Source organism: Marmota flaviventris, chromosome 5 (genome assembly GCF_047511675.1).
Source record: "Marmota flaviventris isolate mMarFla1 chromosome 5, mMarFla1.hap1, whole genome shotgun sequence".
NCBI classification, from domain to species: domain Eukaryota; kingdom Metazoa; phylum Chordata; class Mammalia; order Rodentia; family Sciuridae; genus Marmota; species Marmota flaviventris.
In genome coordinates, this window is record NC_092502.1 from 20,304,953 (window position 1) to 20,327,957 (window position 23,005).

The 23,005-nt window shown below is 46.1% G+C and overlaps 1 protein-coding gene across 3 annotated transcripts in view; it reads left to right on the plus strand.

The window, feature by feature from the left end:
- Nucleotides 1-207: 207 nt before the first annotated feature.
- The window catches only part of Atp10b (ATPase phospholipid transporting 10B (putative)), a 109,284-nt gene continuing 86,486 nt past the window's right edge, over nucleotides 208-23,005 (plus strand). For 2 of the 3 annotated variants that reach the window (XM_027938720.2, XM_071611815.1), the window contains exons 1-3: nucleotides 208-482; nucleotides 1,426-1,620; nucleotides 17,436-17,640. In XM_027938720.2, coding sequence (XP_027794521.2) covers nucleotides 208-482; nucleotides 1,426-1,620; nucleotides 17,436-17,640 — 675 coding nt within the window. Of the gene's footprint in view, nucleotides 483-1,425; nucleotides 1,621-2,564; nucleotides 2,951-17,435; nucleotides 17,641-23,005 lie in introns of those variants that run through there. The other variant, XM_071611816.1, reaches the window with a different exon arrangement.

The following is a 23,005-nucleotide window of genomic DNA, read 5'->3' on the forward strand; positions in this document are numbered from 1 at the left end:
TTCCAAATGCTTACCACAGCTCAGTTGTATATTTTCCATGTGATTCTTTTTAACATCACTCATCCTAGAATGCATGGATTATAGGGAGCAATCCTAAACTTAGGACCCCAGCATCTACCTTGCTTGGACAAAGGGATGGGCTGGCATGACACCTGCTTCTCTTGATACTGATGACCTCACATGTCTGCTTTCAGACCTTCGCTGGAAATGGCCCTCTCCGTGGACTCATCTTGGCCCAGGTGGCGGTGGCGAGTCCCAGACGGCTTCCCGGGGTCTCCATCAGAGACCACGGCACTGCTCCCTCCAGAGAGGGGGAGGCAGAACCCGAGCCTGCCGCAGCAGCGGGTTGTGGTCCCCAACAACAGCCTTTGCCACCAGGATTGGGAAAAGGTCTCCAGGAGATACTCGGGCAACAGAATCTGCACGACCAAGTACAGCCTCCTCACCTTCCTGCCCCGGAATCTCTGTGAGCAGTTTCACAGGTACACAGCCACTTGTCCAAAGAGCACCTGTTTTAACCAGGTGTTTGCCCCTGAGATGAACTTAGATGCTGCTATCTGGGGCCACCTCTCCTTTAATACCCTAATGCAGGTGCCTAGAGAAGATTTCTTCATTAAATATTTATTAGGTCCCTTGTTGAGCACTTGAGGTACCTGAGAAAAAAAAAGAGACCAAACTCATGAGTGTATTCTCTAGTGAAAGAAACACTAATTTCTAAGTTATGTAACAAAATAAAATTACCACTAGAATAAATACTTTCAAAGAGAGGTATATGGTGATATTTGAGGGAAATTGGACCTAGTTAAGGATCAGAAGAAACTTCCCTGAGGAAGTAGCAGTTGAAATGTAAGCTGAAAGGAGAAAATGTATTAGCTGAGTGAAAAGAAGCAGGTAGAAGTCAGGCAAGGGAGCAGAAGAGTGTTTCAGCAGATAGACCTGCACATGCAGAGGCACTGTGGGAAGAGGACATAGGATGTGCTTGAAAACTTTGAAAACTCAAGCCACTCTTCTGAGATAAGGTATGAAAAATCATTGCTGGTTAAAAATAAAAAGGTGGTCTTGGGAATCATCCTAAATTTTATAATTATTATAAACTGCCATTTGTTGAGTAACTACTATGCTCTGGAGCACTCTGTATCCTAAGAAATATTTTAGTATGGAACATTTATAAGAGCTTTCTAAGGTCAAAAGTACTCTCCCCACAGTATATAAGCAAAAATAAGATCAGGTGGTTAATCAACCAGTAAACAATAGGAATAGCATTTATATCTAGATCAGCTGGCTTCAAAGCCCTACCGCAACATCTGAGATGACATGGAAAGTAGAGGTCATTTCTGTCCATCCGGGCCAAGAGTAGGAAGAAACAGGAAAGGGAGCAGATTTTTCCTCTGCAGCCTTCACTCACACCTGGCTTGCCCCTTGCAGAGGGGCCAACCTCTACTTCCTGTTCCTGGTGATTCTGAACTGGGTGCCCTCCCTGGAAGTCTTCCACAGAGAGATCACCATGCTCCCACTGGCCATCGTGCTGCTCATCATCATGGTCAAGGACGGCATGGAGGACCTCAAGAGACACCGCTTTGATAGAGAGATAAACCACTCCAGCGTCAGAATATATGAAGGGTAAGGGAAACTTGCTTCTGTTTTCTCCCTTGCAATTGGGTTATACAAACTCCCCAGTAGGTTCCAAGAATGTAGGTCTCTTTCCCTACATATTTTCTTACATTCATTTAATTCAGTGATTCTCAAGAGGAGGCAATTGAACCCCCCAGGTAGCATTTGTTATTGGGAGATATTTGGGGCTGTCAGACTAGGAGGGAGAGTCCTACTGGGATCTACTGAAAAGAATCAGAGGGTACTGGTGAGAACCCTACAACTCCAAAGGCAACCCCCGCACACAGTGAAAGATTATTATCTGGTCAAAAATGTCAATAGTGCTAATGTTGAGAAAACTTAATGTAACTTGGAAAAGCACAAGTGGTTGCATTATTAAGAGTGTGGGGTGGGGAGCTGGGGTGGTGGCTCAGTGGTAGAGCACTTGCTTCACACGTGTGAGGCACTGAGTTCGATCCTCAGCATCGCATGAAAACAAATAAAGACATTGAGTTCATACAACTAAAAAAATATATTTAAAAAAAAAAGAGTGGGTTGGAAACCAAAAATTTAAACTCAGTGAAGACAGAATCATCTCAGGAGACAGTTCAGGAGAAACCCTTCGGAAGGTGTTGGGTAATTTCTCCCAAGAAAATGCCATCTCTAAAGGCTCAGAATAAAACTGTTTGCTTTTAGAATTGAACAGGTAGGTTTTAGGACCCTGTTGCTGGCCGCCCTGGATGAAATAGGAAGACACCTGCTGGTGACGTCCACATTCCAACAGGTGGGGTTTCCAGGAGTAGAAGGAAGTGGCCTGGTGGGTACACACCCATTCCCTGAAGGCTCCTGGCTTGTCCTGGCTGTCTCCTGGCTGGTTATTTTGAGTCTTCCTTTTTGAAAGAAGAGGAGAAGTTCTCAGCCGAGCAGGCCAGTGGATGGAATTATGAGGATTGGAGAGGCAGGGCTGCATGGAGATGAGAAAGGAGGGGAGGAAAAGGCGGAAGAGGAAAGACGACAAGAGGCGGGTGGTGGTCTCCAACCTGCCCTTTGAAGGATGGTCCCTCAGGGAGAACCCCAACCAACAGTACTGTGGGAACCAGATCAAGACCAGCAAGTACACGGCGCTGTCCTTCATCCCCAAGAACGTCTTTGAGCAGCTGCACCGGTTTGCCAACCTCTACTTCGTGGGCATCGTGATTCTGAATTTCATCCCCGTGGTCAGTGCTTTTCAGCCTGGGTTGAGCGTGATTCCAGTCTGCGTCATCCTGGCGGTCACTGCCATCAAAGACGCTTGGGAGGACCTCCGCAGGTACCAGTCGGATAAAGTGATCAATAACCAAGAGTGCTTCGTCTACAGCAGGTAAAGCAAACAACCTGGGAGGTCCTGCCGGCCCCCAGTGTGATCCTTAAGAGTTGGGGGGCTGGGGTTGTGGCTTCTGCCACTCCAGCTGGGGCCGGTAGAAGGCTGGTGAGGGGAGCTCTCCTTGGATCTCAGTGCTCAGTTCCCTAGAGCGAGGATTACAGTCTGAAACCCAAAGGGGGCAAGTCAGTCGGAAGACTTCATTATGGAGCATTTTCTTAACTGTTTCAGATTGATCCAACTTTAAGAATTTTGTGTGAATTGTCGCTCCTTTTTCATTTGATGTGGCCATAGGCCCATTTGAGTGTGTCTGGGGACCTTGAAGGGAGGAATTCTGACTTTTCCTAAGGGAAGTAGTCCTCAGAAAGCCTTGTGTTAGGAGAACCAGGACCAGAGAACACTGCCCGGGTTGAACGCTAACTACATGACCTTATGCAAGTAAGGTGACCTCTCCTAGCCTCGATTTTCCACTTGTAAAATTGGAGCCATTCCTCTGGTCATCATAGGAGTTGCACAAGATGATCTCTAGAGAAAGTGCTTAGCATTATGCCTGACCTGACATGTAATAAATGATCAATAAGTGCAAGTTGCAGTTATGGTTAGAATGTGCAATTTGAATTTCCCCCAGCACTAAAACTGCCCTTGCATGTCCTTTCTGATGTTTCCTGACAGAGACTGCAGGTCACCTTCGTGCCACATGATTTAGTGTCACTTGCTACATATTGCTGTTTTACAAAGCTTCTTTTGGGCGAGGGACCACCTTGGGCTAGGAGGATAAGACACACTCCTGATGGGCAAGGGAAGGAGACAGAGTTAGAGCGAGTCATGACTTCATGACCACCTACGTGGCTCTCAAGGAAGCGTGGGAGTTGCACCTGGGCTTGCTAAGAGATGACGATGACAGGGTACATGTGCCCCAGCAGTCAGCAGCCTCAGGTGATTGACTGGCCAGCAGAGTAGGGCTCGGCTCCCTGCAGAGAGGAAAAGCACCCACCTCTCCCAAGAGCAGCTTGGGTCTCTCTCACTGCCTCTGACCGGATCAACCCCTTTCAGGAGAAAGGGCACAGCTGCTGGCCCCTGCTGGGATGATGGGACCAGCTCCCGGGCTGTGGGCTGTGCACTCCAGCCAGGAAGAGCCACTAATCTTCAAGGGGGGGCTCTCTTCCCCAGGAGGATGAAGTGGCCAGCTCAGAGCTGGCTGGCAAAAGGGTGGATGAGAGAAACTCCCCTCGAAAAGCGGTAACTGGGGAAGCCTCCCAGGAGGGGATCTGGTACAGGGACTTGTTTGTCACCAAAGAACCCCTAAGTGAAATCCCACCCTCATCTGTGAGCGGCAAGTGAGCTTCTGCCTCTTTGCTGGATGGGCCTCAATTCCATGTGCAGAAAAAACTAAGCTGAGGGGTTTGGAGTTTTTTTAATTTTAATGTTTTTTAGTTGTTGATGGACCTTTATTTATTTATTTATATGTGGTGCTGAGGATGGAACCCAGGGCCCCACACATGCTAGGCAAGCACTCTAACACTGAGGCACAACCCCAGCCCCATAATCTGAGGGTTTTAATTCGTTTTCCAACCAAACCTAATTGTTTTGCATGTTGTGAGCACACTGGTCACCTAGAATTGAGAAGCACATGTCCCTTTCCTTTGAGTGAGGACACTGTAAAAAGAGGAAAATTAATGACCGGCTGCGAGGCTTTTGTTGGAAGAGGCAGATTTTAAGTTGCATTATTTTTCTGTGGGTACCAATCCCCCTGGGACCTTTCTCCCGTCATTTTTTCCCCCAGGAAGTTGGTTCCTTGGTGTGAACCAAGAAACTGGTTCCTTAGGGAGGAAAGTGAGTGGGCTGCAGAGAGCCTGGTCCTGTTCTCCTTGCTCTGCCAGAATGTCCCAGAATAATGAGCCTCTTCTTGGGGATAGTCTCATGCTCACCTGTGCTAGGAGCTGGACCCACCTGGGCCAGCCTGCTATTATTCTGTTCTCAAAACAGCTTTCAGGGAACATCAGAAAAACAGGATGATAAAAATCTGAGGAGGAAAGAAAAGACATTAGTCCAACAGCTCTGTGTGAGGACACAGAACAGCAAGGGTCCTGAGGGCAGTATTCAGTAAAATAATAGTGGCAGAGATGGTCTCTGAAAAGATGTCCATAGCCAAAAAATGGATGCTGGCCCTCACGCCCTGCAGATGAAGACCCATAAGTAAAGAATCTGTTCCCTCTCTCTTTAACTCAGGGTTGCTCCAAACTGATTGGACTTTGGACCTATTTCTTCATATCTAACTTTGGGTAATTTAACTTTCTCAGTTATAACAAGATTATTGACTACGAGGGCAAATAGGGAATTAAATAAAATGGACTAGTTATAAAATGTAAAGCAACATTCCTCCTGTCCTGGTACTGCAAATGGCATCTGTGTTGGGAGGTAACAGGGAACAGTGGGGACTGCGGATCACTGGAAGCCAAGAATTCATCCCAGGAAGCAGAGCTGGCCTTCAGCCAGCCCGGATCTCACCAGGGGAAAAGAGAGGCGTAGTGTTGCCAGATTATCTGAGCTTTATGCAGGGAGCTAGAAACTGATATTTTTGTCTGAAATACCTGATTGTTCAGTGTTGGCAACTGATACTTCAAACACTTCAGATCCATTTTATTAGACCTCATGTTCTGTTCTGCCTATGGAACCCATAATTTGCAACCTATTCCAGTAAACTGGAGTTTCTGCAAAAGAACCATCCCGCTCCTGAGGTTCATCAATGAAGAAGGCTCTTTAGACACAGAAGAAGGGCTTGATGTTAAGGTGAGAAGCAGACCTGGGAGTCAGGGGCTTGGACTCTGGCATGAATTGGCAATCCTAACAGCCAGGAAGCTCACCTAAATCTCTAGATCTCAGTCTCCATTTTTGTAAAACTTGGTAGTCACACTAGATCCGGTCCTTTGAGACGCATTATGAAAGAAGAGAACCCACAGCCAATTTAATTGGGGTAATAGTACATGCGTGATGCTTGAGTCTTGATGCACATTAATATGAAAAGGTTCTGATCACCCTAAGTATTCTGCCCAGTTTTGTTTAACTTATGTGTGTCAGTTGAGATGTTCCCCCCTGCAAGTAGCAGAAACCTTAATTCAGATTTAAGCAGAATATTTGTTGACTTAAGTTACTACAGAAGTCCTGAGGTATGCAAGCAGTCGGCATGGCTCCTTCAGCATTCTGGATCCAGTCTCTGCCATCCTTTTCATTCAGTCTCCTTCTATGTCCTCTTCACCCTCTGACTTGCTTCATGGCAGTGAGATGGCTACAGTAGGACCAGCCCTCACAACATGTGGTAACCCAGGAAGGAAGGAAAGATACTTCTGATGACCCTCTTAGAAGGTCGAGGAAGCTTCCTTCATAAACCTGCCTCATCTCTCAGTGGCCCCCAGTGGTCATATGCCCACCCATGATCTAACCCTTAGGGAAAGGAGCTGGGAATGTGGAAATGAGGTGCCTCCAGAGCCACAGCGCTTCCCCACAGCACCCAGCATGAGGTTAGCTTCCCTGAAAGCACATGGGCTGCTCAGGGGAGAAGTAAAACCCAAGTGATAAGAGAAGAAATGATTTCTAAGAAAAGGGGGACAGATGTTGCGGGGGTCACCTCTATGTCCTCACCACTGTCACTTTAAAGTGGTTTTTGAATGTAGATTCTTTGTAAATTGCTTTTCACCAATGAACAGGAACCTGCCCACTTTTTTTTTTTTGGGGGGGGGGACATTCTGTACCATTCTGCCCCTACAAGTTCTTCTAACTGGAAAGGACTGAGTCTACCAAAGACCCTGAAATGAGAAGCTAGGAATCTACCTGACTGTTAGCCATCTTGACGGACAGGTGTCAAAGGGCAGATCTAGGATGTGTGATGGAATCGCAGGCAAAGAACACAGGATCTGAGAGCATAATTTTTTTTTTCTGAGAAGCAACAAAAAAAAATAAAAACGTATGATCTTGAGCACCGACTCTATCCATTTTATCTCAGATCTACATGTTTCAAGACCCAATGCCCTTCTTTTTTTTTTTTTTTTCCCTTTGCGTTTTTGTGCAAACATCAGGGCCCTTCAAATTTTGCTTTTACTTCCTAATTCCAGGCATCAGCCAGCCCAGGCTTGTTAATACCGTGAGAAAATGTCTCTCTGCAAACAGCAGAAGCCTTGTTAACAGAATTACAATCCTGTTAGAGTGCTTTCTTTTAATACAGCAACTGTGCTTGTGGTCGAAAAGTGACCCATTAATCAGATTTATGGAATGACTTGGAGGAGAGATTAGCTTCAGAATTGTATTAGCTTAGTTTCTCCCAGGGCTCAGTTTAATGAATCTAGAAACCATACCCAGCAAGAGACTTGTATTTTTCCATCTAGTTTAGTAAATTTGTATTTGCATTCAGGAAACGTGCAAAACGGAAGAATGTGAACCGAGGGAATCCAGGGTGGGTTTTGTCCCCAAATCGAAAGGAAGCAAAAGCCACCCAGAGTTTCATTAGCCAGGCGTCCGCTTACTCACCTGTTCAGCAAATATTGTTTCAGGATTCGGTGTGTGTGCACCCCTGGGCAGGCCCTGTGTGCTCTCCTGGGCTGCGCAGTGCGGTTCTCATGAGGAACTTACAGTTGTAATGCCCCAGGAGCTTTGGAAGCCTATGTTCAAAGTGACACAGTAGTACGGAGGACGTGGTGACTTGGCTGCCTGCAGGAAACTGGGGACCCAGGGACTCCTTCCCTGCAGAGGTGACATTTCAGGAGGGCACTGAAGGGGGAGTAACATTTTTCCAGGCAGAGAGGACACACTTCAGTTCACAGCCTGTGCAGACCTCAACTCAAAGATGCACTTGTGGCTTCTGCCGATATCAGAAAGACCAGGTCCTGGAAATGTCAGAAATTAGGGGGGAAACACAACAGCTTCAGCTTCTTTTTTCCATCTGACTTTTTTAACAAGACTTGGAGAGGGTCCCTTCTGTAAATCAGGCAGCTGTTGTAACATCAAAGTAATTTGCATGTCCAACAGGAGAACAGGCAGTCTCCTGAAAGCCTGGCGCTGGGGGACCTGGCCTGCTCCCTGATTTTGACTGCCAGTTCCTTTTCATGACTGGGTCCCCAGGGAGACACCTGAGGGATGAGGTTCTGACCCTTGCTATATTACTAATTAGCTATGTAGCCTAAATGAAGCTGCTTCAGCTGGGACCCTCTTGGTCTCCTCTTTCGATTGTGGCCATAATATCTCTGAGATATTTTGTGAAAAGATAGGCAGATGATGTACAGGCAGGCTTGAAAATAACAGGTCTACAGAGGTAAACCACACATCACAGTGCCCAGGAGGGTGAAGCAGGCACCTCAGGGGGGACCTTCCTGCCTGCTACCAGCAAGGACTTGGGTGTCAGACCTGGGCTTGTCTCTGAGCTGCCACTCAGAAAAGGAGTGGCCCTAGATAGTTGCTCCCTCACCTGAGGCTCCATTTCAGCATCTATGAAATGGGGAAAGCTGTAGTACCTACTTCCCAGGGTCGTGTAGATTGAATGAGATAATCTTATAAACCATTTAACTTGGTGCCTGCTGAAAGTAGCAACAAATAATTATTTTTTAATCCCACACATCTCAATTCTAATTTTTTCCATAGCCATCCCAGACCAAGCCTTCAACTTTCTTGCTACCTTCCCCAGGGATACAGGGGAATTGCTCATTTTGTTGTTAAAAGCCAAGAGCATTCACTGAGCCATGTTTACCCGTCAGTGGGCAGAGAGAACAATGGTTTTAAAAACAAACACCAAATTTCTCCTGTCTCATATTTTCTCCCATTTTTTTCTATTTATTTATTTATTTGGGGGGTACTAGAGATTGAAACTCAGGGGCACCCAGCACTGAGCCATATCCCTTCCCTAATTTGTGTTTTTATTTAAAGACAGGTCTCACGAGTTGCTTAGCACCTCGCTGTTGCTGAGGCTGCCTTTGAACTCACAATCCTCCTCTTTCAGCCTCCCGAGCCACTGGGATTACAGGCGTGCACCACCATAATCAGCTCTACTTTTTAAAAATTTATTGTTTTTAGATATGCATGACAATAGGATGTATTTTGACATATCATACATACATGGAGTACAACCCATTCCAATTTGGACAGCATTCTTGTGGCTGTACGTGATGTAGAGTTTCACTGTGGTGTGAACAATATGAACATAAGAAATTATGTCTGATCCATTCTATTGTCTTTCCCCATCCCATTCTCCCTCCCTTCCCTTCATTCCCCTTTGTCTACTCCGGTGAGCTTCTATACTTACCCTCCCTATCCTTTCATTATGGGTTAGCATCCACAGAACATTTGGCCTGTGGTTTTCAGGGATTAGCTTATTTCACTCAGCATGACATTCTGAAGTTCCATCCACTTACCAGCAATTGCCATAATTTCATTCTTCTTTATGGCTGAGTAATTTTCCTTTTGGGTGTGTGTGTGTCTGTGTGTGTGAATGTATCACAGTTCCTTTATCCTTTCATCTGCTGAAGGGCATCTAGGTGGGTTCCATAGCTCAGCTATTGTGATTTGAGCTGCTATAAACATTGATGTGGCTGTGTCACTGTAGTATGCTAATTTTAAGTTCTTTGGGTATAAGCTGAGGAGTGGGATAGCTGAGTCAAATGGTGGTTCCATTCCAAGTTATTTTCTCCCTTCTATGTGGCAGGATTTTAAAATCCTAAATTCAGCACGCCCCTCCGGAGCCACCCTATCCACAGCACACCAGAGCATAACTATTCTAAGATTTAGATTCAGAGAAGCCTCATCCAGGGGCCTCATCCAGTCCAGAGCATCAGCCACTTGGTCCAACCCAACCTCTAATACAGAAAGTGCAATGGGTCATCAGGTGTGTGCAGCTGTTCATAAAGCAGTTATTTGAGCGAGGCACAAGGGCGCACGCCTATAATCCCAGCAGCTCGGGAGATTGAGGTGAGGGGATCACAAGTTCAAAGTCAGCCTCAGCAAAAGCAAGGCACTAAGCAACTAAGTGAGACCCTGTCTCTAAATAAAATACAAAATAGGTCTGGGGATGTGGCTCAGTGGTCAAGTGCCCCTGAGTTCAATCCCTGGTACCAAAAATAAATAAATAAATAAATAAAGCAGTTATTTGGCCCCCATTTTGCCATAATTTCCCCTAAAGAGTAACTCTCTGGAAAACTCTAAAGGAAATAAATTGTTTGACAAGGTGGAATGTACGCTATGCCAGGGCCATCCTCACTCCAAAATATAATCACGAAACATCCTGGGGTCGTTTCTGGTATTAGCGGAAATAACACATGTAAAATGCTTAGCATAGTTCCAGGCTTCAGCAGTGCAAAGAAGCTATGATCTACACTATTGCTAAGGAGAGTTCTAGAAACTCGACAGCTGGGAGTCATCATGAACTTGAGCCAAGGGAGTAAGAAAGGCCACTGGCTGGAAATTTTAAATGTACAAGACAAAAATATATAACAGCAAACTTAACTGCAAGCTCTAATAATCTAGCAAAACAGGCCTTGGGGAGAATCTGGAAAAGGCAGACTGTGGAGGAACACCCAGCACCATTTGAAGCATGATTAGGAAAGGTGCCCCTGGCTGGAGTTCACAGACCAGCAGACTGTGGCAGAAAGCCCCCAGGACTTGTTCAGCATTTGACAACAGCAAGTTGGGCTTCCTCCAGAGGTGTCCATCTCACAAGTGCCCCCCAACACGAATACACACTCCCGCTCCCTCCCCCTCTTCTCCCTACTTTCCTCCTCCCCCTCCCCCTCCCCCTCCCTCTCCATTGCCTTGCCCTGAGCCCAAGGTAGGCTGTAAACCACTGGGGCCAATTCACCTTGTCATTTCAGGAGCGAATGCATTAGCTTCTCCCCAAAAGCAGGGTAGGAGAGTCATAAAGAATTCAGGTGTCCCTGAAGCTCTGTACTCCAGACACCAGACATGATTTGTATCTCACAGGTGAGGATTTATAGCCACCGTCTTGCCATTATGAAGCTCAGAATTCCCAAAGGCAAGGTCCCTGTTCTCACCCAGCCTCTGCTAGGTTTATGCCACCTACTTCTTAGGACTTCAGCTGCTATGTCCCTCATCCCCCAACATTGCCACAAGTCCCCTGGAGACAGGACACTCCCGCAGCTGCCGCTCATGTCCTTGTAGGCACACTTATTGTGACCACCTTATCCAAGTTAGGTAATCTTTCTGGACCTCAGTTTTCTCATCTATGGAACAGTGATGATAATAAAAATCATTTCATTATTAGGCAGATAAACGGCCATGTAAATCAGGTGCTGCATTCATTATAGGCGCTCCATACTACTAGGTAGGCGAATAACATCATAATGTTGTTATCGGAAGTCTCCACTGGGGGGTCTGTAATAAGAAGAGTTTGCATGCTACAAGGACTAGAGAGTAGCAAAAACTTTCCTTCCATTGTCTTGTGTTCAAGACAGATCTATAAGAAATTAATTAATATTTACTGAGTGCTCCTTATGTGCCAGATACCATACCCGACCCCGTGAGGTACATAAGGGGCAGGTCCAGGGTCGTCCCAGCTCTCACAAGCCTATTACACAGTGGAAAAGGTGCATGAAACAATGATGAAGGAGACCATGACATGCAGTGTGGCAACAAGACGGGCACCGTGGGCAGTCAGAGCCCAGGGGGAAGGAGAGAGAGGCTCCAGGTCTGCACGGGTTAGCAGAGAGTACTGAGGGCATCATGGCACAAACCCCCAGGCTGCTTCCCCATAACCTGAGGCCGTGAAAGCACCTGGCTCCCCATCCTCTGAGGCACGGTGTTTCCATAACCCTCACTTCCTGGTAACATTCCGTACTCACTGCTGCTTTGTGTGGGTGGCAGCCACCTGGTCAGTAAGGTCAGGGGTGGACTACCCCTGGGCCTGGGATTCCAACATCCTGCTGTACAAATGGGGCCAAATGTGTCAGGCCTCCCCAGCCTCTGGATAAGAGTGAGGTCACATTCGAACAGATGCCCCACTGACAGTGGCGCTCACCCCAACCTGTCGATTTGGGACTTCAGTCCTCCCACCTAATCGTCAAGGCTCCCCAGACAGAGCTGGGCAGCTTGGGAAGGGTGAATGTCACTCATGTCCCCCAGTGTCTCCAGGCCAGCCAGGACTCCTACTGTTCTTGGGCCTCAGCTGTTCACTTCTAGGGATTCAAGTCCTCCATTTCTAGCCTCCACTTTGCACCGTGGTCTACAGCAGACCGGCAGGTTCAGAGAGCAGAGACTCACCTGTGAAGTGGGGGAATTCAGCCCTGCTGCCCTCTGCCCCAGGCCCAAGCTATCTTTACCGTAAGTCCTTCAGCCTCTGTGCCATTTCCTGGGGCCACGTCAGGGACTAAGGTCATATTGGCCTTTCTCCCTTTTTAATTCCTACTTCCTCTTAAGTTGTTTCTCCAGCCAGAAGGTCTCACACCTCATGTGTGTCAGGTAACAAATACAGACAACTGCATCCCTTGCGACTCTACTGTCTCCCCAGCCATGATTCTTCCTGCTCCAAGCTGGTGATGGCAGCAGGGACACTTTAGCAGCTATAAATGCCGTTTGCTGGGAGGTAATTAGGTACTGTTCATATGCTATCTTAACTTTCACCCACAGCCTGTAGGAGAGGTTTGACCCACTGGATAGATGAAAAAGCTGAGGATCAGAAAGTTAAGTAGCAGGTTCAAGGTCGCACTCCATGTAAAAGGGAGCACCAGGTTGCCAATCCAGTTCAGCTGACTCCAAAGCTCTTACCCATTCTACTACAAGGCGGCCTCAGCACATAGCTATCCAAAAAGCCGGGCATTCTGAGTGTTCCTAAACCAGCCACCAGACCCTTGGTTCTCCTCGTGGGAGCCATAAAAAGAAGGTCCAGCCTGAGTGGTGACTGTGCACCTTGGCCACGAAATCCCTTCCCTGCCCAGTCTCAGTTTCCTCATCTGAAGAATGTGGGTCAGTATTGGAGATCTATCAAGTCCCCTCTGGCCCTGACTATAAGGACATGCAATTCTGGGAATTTGCCCCGGTAGCCATGCTCCAGGGTCAGAAATATTTGATCTGCTAAAATTCAGTCCCTCTTTGCAAGGCTGGGGAAAAGGTTTGGATTTTTAGTTTGTGCGTATGTGTGTGTGTGGTGGTTGTGCTTCAGCCCAAGCCGTGAAATGTGATTATCAGCAGAAAACAGAATGAAGAGGAAAACACTGGGGGCCATAAAACAACAACATTAACAGGCATGTTCATCCTGTCATGAAGAAGCTGGTATTTAAAGAGGACTTGCTAAGGGCCGAGTCTGAGCCCAGTGCCCCACAGTGGTCATGTTGGCAATTCTTTTTCATCACCTCTCTGTGGCAAGAGCACATGTTATCTTTTACTGGAAGGGTCAGAGGCTCTGAGAGGTTAAGTAACTTGCCCAAAGTCACACAGGTCAGAGCAGTGAAGCAGGGATTCAAAGATGCTCTTGATTCCTCTATGGTGCTCCTCCTTCCTGGGGTTCTCCCTTCACCCTGGGGTGGCCACATGAAGCCTTCTGGGCCTGGCGTTGGAGCTCCTGAAAGACAGCCCAGGTCAGCTCATCACAGTACTTTGACTAGGAGATTCCTCCAGACAGCTGATCCTCCTGACACTGTCAGTTCTCTGACATTCTTTTTTATGCCTTTGGCATCCTCTCCTCCTCTCTCCTCCCCCTCTCACCTGTTCCCTTCTGGCCTACAGTTGGTTACAAACCTCTCTTGCTGTCTATTTACCTTTTAATAAACCCCATCTCCTTTCGGAAAGCTGCTTAAAACTGCACCACTTAATTTCTCCTCCAGGCGGAATCTGCCAGATGGAGCCTTTGTCCCAAGCCACGTTGATTTGTCTTATTTTTAAGCAGCCCTGAGCATGAAACCAAAATAGCACTCCGTTCCCAGGTGCGGACTCACTGAGCAGGGGGACCATCAAGAGTGTATCAGTGCGTCCACCTGGGGCAGCTGTTCCAAATGGGCTGGATTCATGAGGGAACGGCTCCCACAGGCGGCTCCCAGCCAGCTGCTGGTCGCATCTGGGCGTCACTCAGTGCAGACGCATGCTGCTTTTACGCCTCAGCTAGATTCTGCCACTTGTGTCACCTCTGCTGGCTTGACCCCCTCAGGCTGTGCATCCCTGGCTTCTCCACAGTCCTGATAGCTCAGGGGACAAAACAGACCCTGGAGAATGGGGTGACAAGTACAGAGTGACCAAATGCAAGGAGGACATGTCCCTCAAATCTCTCTTTTTTTTAAATACCCCAAAGTCCTATCACATTTGCCTGATTGTATAGAATAACTATAGTGAGCTCATGATAGATGTCATTGTTCAAATTGTGTATCGGCTCAATCACTCAAACTCTGTCCTCCCAAAGCACAGTTTTTTAAACGAACACCCTGAAATCACATGGGTGCCCTAGTGTCACTCCTCCTGACAGGGTATCCTGGGAGAGGTATGCACGTTTGCCTATTCGAGAAGGGCATTCTCTGTCTTGGGGAGGACCTGCCCCCAGGAAGGTCCCTTCACTGCCAGGTGCCATCCTAAGGAAGGGAAGATTTCATCTAAAAGAACAACAGGGCCTCTGCTGCCAGTCCAGTGGTGACTTCCTTGGGATCCAAGGAATGATATACAGAAGACAGGCACAGATCTGACTTGTGGCTTGTGGGTGGCTCCTTGATCTTGCGTTGCCTTCGTCATGATGGGGATTGACAAGACGTTTCAGTCCAGTTCCCATAACTGACTCTTCTTGAACTTGGGCATGCCCTAAATTCATCTCCGAAGTCCTCCTTCTTCCGTCATCTTACTCACCCATGTCCCAGAATAAGCAGTGGAAGGAATGAGTGAGATTCAACATTCACAGAGGGTGGTGCTTCAGCCACCAGCTCACCGTTTGCCAAAACCTTCAGAAACAGAGTCCTCTGGAAGCACTGGCCATCGGGATGCTGCTCAGAGTCGACGGTGTTTTCCCTAAATCCAAGCTCCAATACCAGGTGGAATGCTGAGATTCTCCCAGGAATTCTCCAGTGGAACATGGCAGCTAGAAGGGGTTGGGAAAGGGGGGGGGGGCGGTGCTGATGTGTTATAGATAATCATTGGTTCCTTGGGGGCAATTTTTGCTACAATATTTAAAAATTCTTCTATTAAGCTTTTTCTCAAAAAGAAAGAAAGATTTACAACAGAGAACCAGTCCCCTCTTGACTCTTGAGATTCCTTTTCTCACTGACATTACGAGCCTTTCCAGTGCCTTTAAAGAGCTTTATACTTGAATATTGATCAAGTGATCCCAGAGCTGCTTTGAAGAAAAAACTACTGTCCCCAGAGCAGGCAGAGGGACCCTAAAGTGTTTGACAGTCACAATGGCACTCGTGGTGGTGAGGTATCTGACCTAAATATATAGACAAGCATATTTTCAAACATATTTCTGAAGTGACATGGACAGAAAACCATGGCAACCACCCCTATTCTTCATTTTTTAAAAAGTGATATTCAGCAGAGTGGTATTTAATAGATTGAGATAATCAATTGAAAGGTGCTTGGAAACCTGTTGTATGCTTTTTTGCATGAAAGAAAGAATTCTCACTAAAATGCTACAGACACTTTACTCTCCTCGGCCACCAAATATGCAAAAGTGGTCTTGGTAGTCACTGGGATGACATAGCCCATGCTTTGATTCAACTGAGTCTGCTGCATTGAGTCCCCAGGGCCATGGGCCACTGCCAAAGAACCCTGAGTGATAAGCTAGTTCCCCAGTTCAAATGTCCCTGTTTATTATAGACTGATCAGGTTTTCCTTCATCCTTCCAAATGGAAGCACCTTCATTTCAAGGGCTTGAGGGAGACTCCTGGCAGGACCTTTTAGGACCAGTAAGATGGACTCTTAGCAGGGGAGCCCCAAGAAAATAAGACATCAAACCCCTCAACCTCCCAGGTACTTTTGTTCACATCCCTTTCTCTGTGAAAGAGTGATATTGTCCTGCCCAAGACAGCTCAGATTCCAAAAGAAACAGTAACAAGCCCAGAGAGGGCAGCATCTGTGTAGAAACAGCAGAGGAGCCGGGCCTCTCCAGACCATTGCCCTTGGAGACCCCCAGCTTCAAGCTTCCGGGGCTCAGGTAGAAAGACCCCATGTGGAATACTGGTTTGGTTCCAAATCCCAGAAGAAGAACGTTCCAAATGCAGCCTTAGAAGATCCCACACCTCCAGGGCAGATCTTCAAACTCATTCAAGAAATAATTTAGGACTCCTGGAAGGTTGAATTTGGCCTGGCCTGTGCTAAGGTTTCATAGGACCCTCTCATGAGGACCTAGAAATATTTTTTTTAAAAGCAGAAGATGGGTTGGATCAGATTACCCAAGAGAACAGAACTCTTTAAATGTTCAGGAAGACTTTCTGGACCAAGAGCTCTATGGAAAATGGAGTGTGTTGCCTTCAAAAATGGGGAGATCCTGTGGGGCCCCTGGAAAAGGCTGAACACTGGATGCCACCTGATGAAACCTGTGAGCTTCACTGTCACGTTGGGTTCAAGCTCAGGACTCGGCTCTCTTTTTTTGTGAGACTGGGAAAAGTTTTGTTTTGACCCTCAATTTCCTCATCTGGGAAATGGGCATGATAAAATATACACGATGGATCATTAAGCAACTGAACAAAACATTAGCCCCCATGCTCGGCAAATTAGAAATGCTAAATTTTCAATTGTTACCGCTACTGCTGATATCTCAGCTTGACAAATTGAATGGGAAGATGTCTTCCCCTCGGCTTCCCCCAACCCATCGAAATTCCTGTTGCCTTCTTCCTAATGCCCTGACTACCTAAGGTTTTCTATTTTATCACTGTTTCAAATATTCCTAAATAATGACCAGCATCCCCACCTCTCTCTCTTTTTTTTTTTTAATCTATTTTTTAGTTGTAGAGGACTCAATACCTTTATCTTATATATTTTTATGTGGTGCTGAGGATCGAACCCAGTGCCTCACACATGTTAGGCAAGTGTTCATCTGCTGATCCCCAACTCAGCCCCGCCCAAAGCCACTCTCCCCCTGCCCCCGCCTATGATCAAAGCAATCTTCTTTGCAAACCTTTGCAAACCTCTTTTCTTCAATGATTTCTGGTTATGTTGGTAAATTATATAAATGAAGAGTTTCACTAAAATAGAAGTAGAGTTCATTTTCTTCTGGAATTTTTCTCCTGCTAAGAAGCAAGGGCTGAGCACAGTTACCTGGTCAATAGTTGGCAGTCAATCAAAATGCTAAAATCATCACCAGGAGAAATCTTTCCCTGGTGGGCTTCTACAAACCATGTCTCGGTCTTCGAGAGAGAGATCATAAGGGTGGTCCTCTGGGGGAAGATAGTATCCAGAACAGTCTCGTGACAGGCTGACCAGGGAGGTTGCTAAGTGCTGGCGGGACCTTCTTCCATTCATTTATTAATTTTTTGGGGAATCTTAAAGCTCACTGAGACCCCTGTCTTTTTCGTCCCCCAAGAAAACAGCAGCGCTACGTGCAGAGGTGCTGGAAGGATGTGCGCGTGGGCGACTTCATCCAGATGCAGTGCAATGAGATCATCCCTGCGGACACACTCCTCCTCTTTTCCTCAGACCCCAGCGGGATCTGCCACCTGGAGACGGCCAACTTGGACGGAGAGACAAACCTCAAGCAAAGATGTGTCGTGAGGGGCTTCTCCCAGCAGGTAGGACTTTTTCTAAGCTCTTCGGTGGTAAGGTCAGAGGGAAGAAGCGAGCTATTTCTACTGGAAAGTTAAACTGGAAGGTAGTGCAAACAGGACTGGATGACTCTGTCCCAAGCACCTCAGAAACACTTCATCCTCCCAGCACCCCTGTGAGATGGGAAGAGTACCCATATTGCAGATGAGGAAGTTGAGGCTTTGCTAAATGGCTTTCTGAAAGTGTTCAAGTTCTCTAATGCAGACTGGTTCTGAAAACCCAGGAGACTAAAGGCTGTTCAGTTGCTATGGGGTCAGCCACTCCTACTCATTCTGCTCAGTTCAGCTGCAGTAGCCACTCCCTCCTTGAATCTTTAATACTCCGTTGGCCACTTCTAAGCAGCAAGGAATAAATAACTATTTTCCACTCATGCATGCCTTCTCAACAGTCCTGAAGCCTCTATGAGTTCAGGGAGCCATTGCACTTATATCAGTGGTTCCTTGGATGTCATGGAGAAGCTGTTTTGCATGGTGGTTACCAGCTCAGACTCTTGGGATCGATAGAGCTGAGTTTAAAGATTAAACCCTGCCACTTACAACCTGTCTCTTACCCTAGGCACCCTCATCTAGAAAATGAGGACAAAAATCGTACCCTCTCCACAGGGTTATTCTAGAAGACGAAATGATATGCACACAAATGACTTAGCACGAAGACAAAGCACAGGGAGAGACTGGTTAATAGTTGGTACTAATATCAATGACTTTTTTAGGCAACCCGTGTGTTGACTCACTGAAGCTGGGTGTCACGTTCTAGTTTTCATTATAAAATTCCCTTTGTAGGTGTTGACTTCCAACCTGTCACCTTTATCTTGTCATAGAAAATAATAAGATTTTTCTGGCTTCTCTTCACTCCACCAGCCTGTGGCTTGGGAGAAATTGAATGAGTCACAGGATTCGGGAGAAAGAAGACCAATGGTCAGTTCCTCAGAGAGTCTCCTGAGCAGGGGTGCAGCTGTCTAGACTGACTCTTCTCCAGAGTTCAGCTCTCCCTGCCCCATGCCACACTCCCTGGTGAACAATCCTCATGGTTTATTGTGTGTGATTGATCTAATTCTCAGAAGTCTGTGGTCTCCTCCTCTATTTAATGCTCAACGTTTTAGGTTTCTCCACACTTTTACTGGTGCATTGTAGTTGTACCTAGTGATGGGACTCGTTGTCACTTATTCATGGATGCACATAATACAGTTTGGCCAATATCATTCTGCAGTATTTCCCTCCCTTGGTCCTGTTCCTCCCTTGGACTTTCATGAGATCTCTATACCACACACCTTTCTTTTCCTTTTTTCCAAATTCCACATATGAGAGAAAATATATGACCCCTGACCACCTGAGTTTGGCTTTTTTTTCACATAACAGAATGTCTGCAGGCTCCATTTTCCTGCAAATGACATAATTTTTTTTTCTCCCTCTTTCAATGGCATGCTCACAGCTACTCCAGGGTTTTGCTGGGAGAGTCAACGGGGACAAGGAGAGTAAAACAACAAAATACAGGGCGTGGCACCTGCGGAATGCACAGTAGGGGCCAACTATTACTGCTGCACTGGAAATGGGCTTGTCTCACCCCTCTACCCCCCACCCCTGTGTCATCACACTGCCACTGTCACCACAACTGTCTGCCTGTTGGGCAGTTCTGGAACTAGGCATTGGCCCCTGAGTCTCTCACTCTTTGCTTGTCCCTCCCACAGTCACTGAATCACCCCCATGTTGATGAAAAGGCAGGGTGAGATCTGCTCTGAGTTTACCAAGTCAGCCTCGTCGAACAGCAACAACCTGACCTGGCTTCAAAGCCCTGCGGCATGCTTTCTTGGCCAGAGGTTTTCAAACCTTTCTACTCGTTTTTATTTACAGGAAGAAATATATATTACACACATGTGCATAACACTGACGTCTTAGCCTGACTACTACAATGAGGCGCTCTCTCCCCCTCCCCCTCCCCTCGTCCTCCCTCCTCCTCCCCCCTTCCTCCTGCTTCTTATAGTAAATTTCTGTTTGCTCACAAATCTCGCCCCTCAGCCTCCATAACCCCGACATTCTCATCCAGTTCTGAACCGCTCTGAACTCTCTCTGGCAGTCAGGCCAATGCTGTTGCCTTTCAACCAGTGACATCATCTTTGGCAGTAGCTCCCAAACCGTTCCATGCATGTTAATTAGATGGTTGGGGATTAGAATGAAGTCAGGGGAAAGGGTCATTCACACTCCGTAGACCAGCCAACTCAGTAAGTCTCTCAAAGTCTCGCCCTGAATTCTCACAAGGCACTTGGCTTGAAAAATAAAGTCAATTCACTTGTGGAAAGAAGATGTATAGGAGCTTGACGTTTTCCAGAGTTCTCTGCTATTGGATTAATTCTCCTTCTCCTTTTGTTCAAGAGCATTTTTAATACAATAGTGAACTTGGGCCCATAATGAGGGCTTTGCATGGTTATCTCGTTTATCCTCGTGACAACACAAGAGATAGGAACTACCACTGTCCCTTCTGAGCAGTAAGGAGACTGTAGCACAGAAAGGTCACATAACTCACCCAGCATCACTAAGCCAGGGAAAGTGGGAACTAGGACTCAAAGCCGGGTTTGTCCAGAGCCTCAGCTCTTAAAGTCTGTACTAGTTCATCTCCATGGCTATTTGACTGTTACCTGAGTTTACCCAGAGATGCTAACTTGAAAGCACGTATTTATTATTTTCAATAATCTTTTCACATAAAAGTATCAGGTGGCAAGAAGAATTAAAGTAATAGAACTAAAGAATTAGATCTCAACCCACTGTCTGGGCAATAGTGTTGACTACTCTTTGCTACCTTGTTTCTCCCCTATACTTTAGTGCAAAAGACATATGGATAGAACTCACTTTGGGCTAACTGTATCATGTAGGATCTCTCAAATATGTTGGTCAAAGATGCAGATGAGAGTTGCAAGAAAAATGTTGCAAGGTCAAATAAGGTGAGAAGACAATTTAAATATTATGTGCCACTAACCTTCTCTGATACTTGAATATAATCCCCAAGGAGGAGAAGGGCCAAGTGCCAGTGTGTAGCATTTCTTAACATTTAAGAACAGAAACCTTTTATTCTAAGCAATGTGTCCCAGAACCACCATAGGAAGAGTAGCATCCCCACTTGAAAATTTGCTGCAGATATATTACAGGAGTTTAGGGTGTATCCCAATCATCACTGGGGAAGCTTTTAAAAGACACATGCATCCTGCCCTACTGCCACCACTAAGTTACAATTCACTGGGACTGAATAGGGACCTGAGCATGAAGATCTTGATATGAACCCACCACCACCTCTGTTTTAGCCAACTTTTCCACTGCTGTGATCAACAGACCTGACAAGAACAATTTGGAGGAAAAGTTTATTTGGGGGCTCACAGTTTCAGAAGTCTCAGTCCATAGACACCAGCTCCATTCCTCAGGGCTCCAGGAGAGGCAGAAAATCATGGCGGAAGAGTGTGACAGGGGAAAGCAGGTCAGGACATGGCCTTCAAGAAGCAAAGAGACTGTATTAACCAGATACAAAATATATACCCCAAGGGCATGCGCCCAAGCCCACCTCCTCCAGCTACACCTTACCTGCCTTTAGGTACCACTCAGTTAATCCCCATCAGGGGATCAATTCACTAATTGGGTCAAGGTTCTCATAACACAATCATTCCACCTCTGAATGTTCTTGCATGGTCTCACACATGAGCTTTGGGGGACACCTCATATCTAAACCACAATAACCTGCTTGAAGACCCTTGAAACCCTTGAAAAACAAAGGTGCCACCTTGAGTCCTTCCAAAAGCCACTTAACCATGATGAGAACAAAACCACACCTATGCGCTTTATCCTGTGTGCCTGTGATACATTGTCCCTTTTAGTCCTTACACCCACCCTGTAAGGTGGCCATCGCTGTCCTCATTTTACACATGAACACTCCGTGAAACAGAAAAGGTGAATCTTACTCATGGTCTCAGAGAAGATTTGGAACCCCTACAAATATGAAATGTTTGGAAACTTGATGTCTTAAATAACGAATACCAAGGGCTCTCATTGACTTTTTCCCCCTCTAAATCTCGCTTCACCTTCCCAAAAGGGTTTTAACTAATAACATAGATTTCTAGAAATTCCCCACCTCATCCCCACACAAAATTTTTACTGTCTTGTGGATGACAAGAGATCACTAAATTCGGTTAATTCAATGTTGGCTTCCCTAGATCAGCATTTCTCAAGGCCCAGGACACAAAACACTTATCCCAAGAGACAGGTTTTGAAAAATATGGTTCCTCGTCGAATCAAATTGGGAAGCCAATGTCTTGGGACCACCCCCCCCCCCTTTGGAAGTTCCAAAGTTCATGAATATGTGAAGTTCTCTAAGTTGTACTGGGACAACCAGGTGTGTTAGACTTTAACGCTGAGCTCTCCAAACTATTTGAATAACCTTTTTCAGCACAAATACTTATTCACATTCCTTTTTGGGAAAGATTTACCTGAATTGTGGTTCAGACGTGATCCCAGTGGGTGAAGAATGATGGAGAAGTTGACAGCCCTCTTGGCCCATGAGGTTCATGCTTCCCTTTCCTATTTAGGCTCAAATGGAATTACAAACAAAGAGCCCTGGAAAGGGTCTTCTTTCCATGACACTGTGGTTACTAGAGTTGGTTTCAAAATCCTTTTCTCAGAATCCAACTCTGGATCAAACCAATTACTTGTTCCGTTGAACCCTTTATCATGATATGCACTGTCTTTAAATTCACAAAATTATTGATCTACTTGTGAAATATTCATTCCCATCTCATCTCGTGAGGGAAAGGGATTAGGATTAGGATTCTGGTAAATTCCATTGCCCAGCAGGCAAGAGGACTGGATTAGAGCATTAAATTGTACAGTTTTCTTTGTGGTGGCATTCTGATGCCTAAAACCTCTTCTTTAAAGAGGGTTTTAGCCTAGAAAATTGACAGGTGAAAATGAATACCTGTGGCATTTGTTTTTGGTAAAAGGAAAAGTTACCAAAGCCAAAGAATCAGAAATGGATTCTGCCAATTAATACTTTAAATCAAGCATGTTTCTGGAATCTATAATCCATATCATTGAAGCTCAAGTCCTATTACAATGTGTATCAGATCCTTTCCTGATGTCAATTAGAAACCTGCAAAGTCAGAACAACAGACTAGTCATTTCAGCATCACCCAAGAGCTTATCAGAAATGTGGACTCTCAGACCCCACCCCAGAGTAAACCAGATTCTGCAGTTTAGCAAGATCCCCAGGTCGTTCACACTCCTATTAAAGTGCCGAATGCTTTGGCCCAGGGCATCATTGAGGAATGTAATAATTTGCTCATCTGTTGATTGTTGAAGT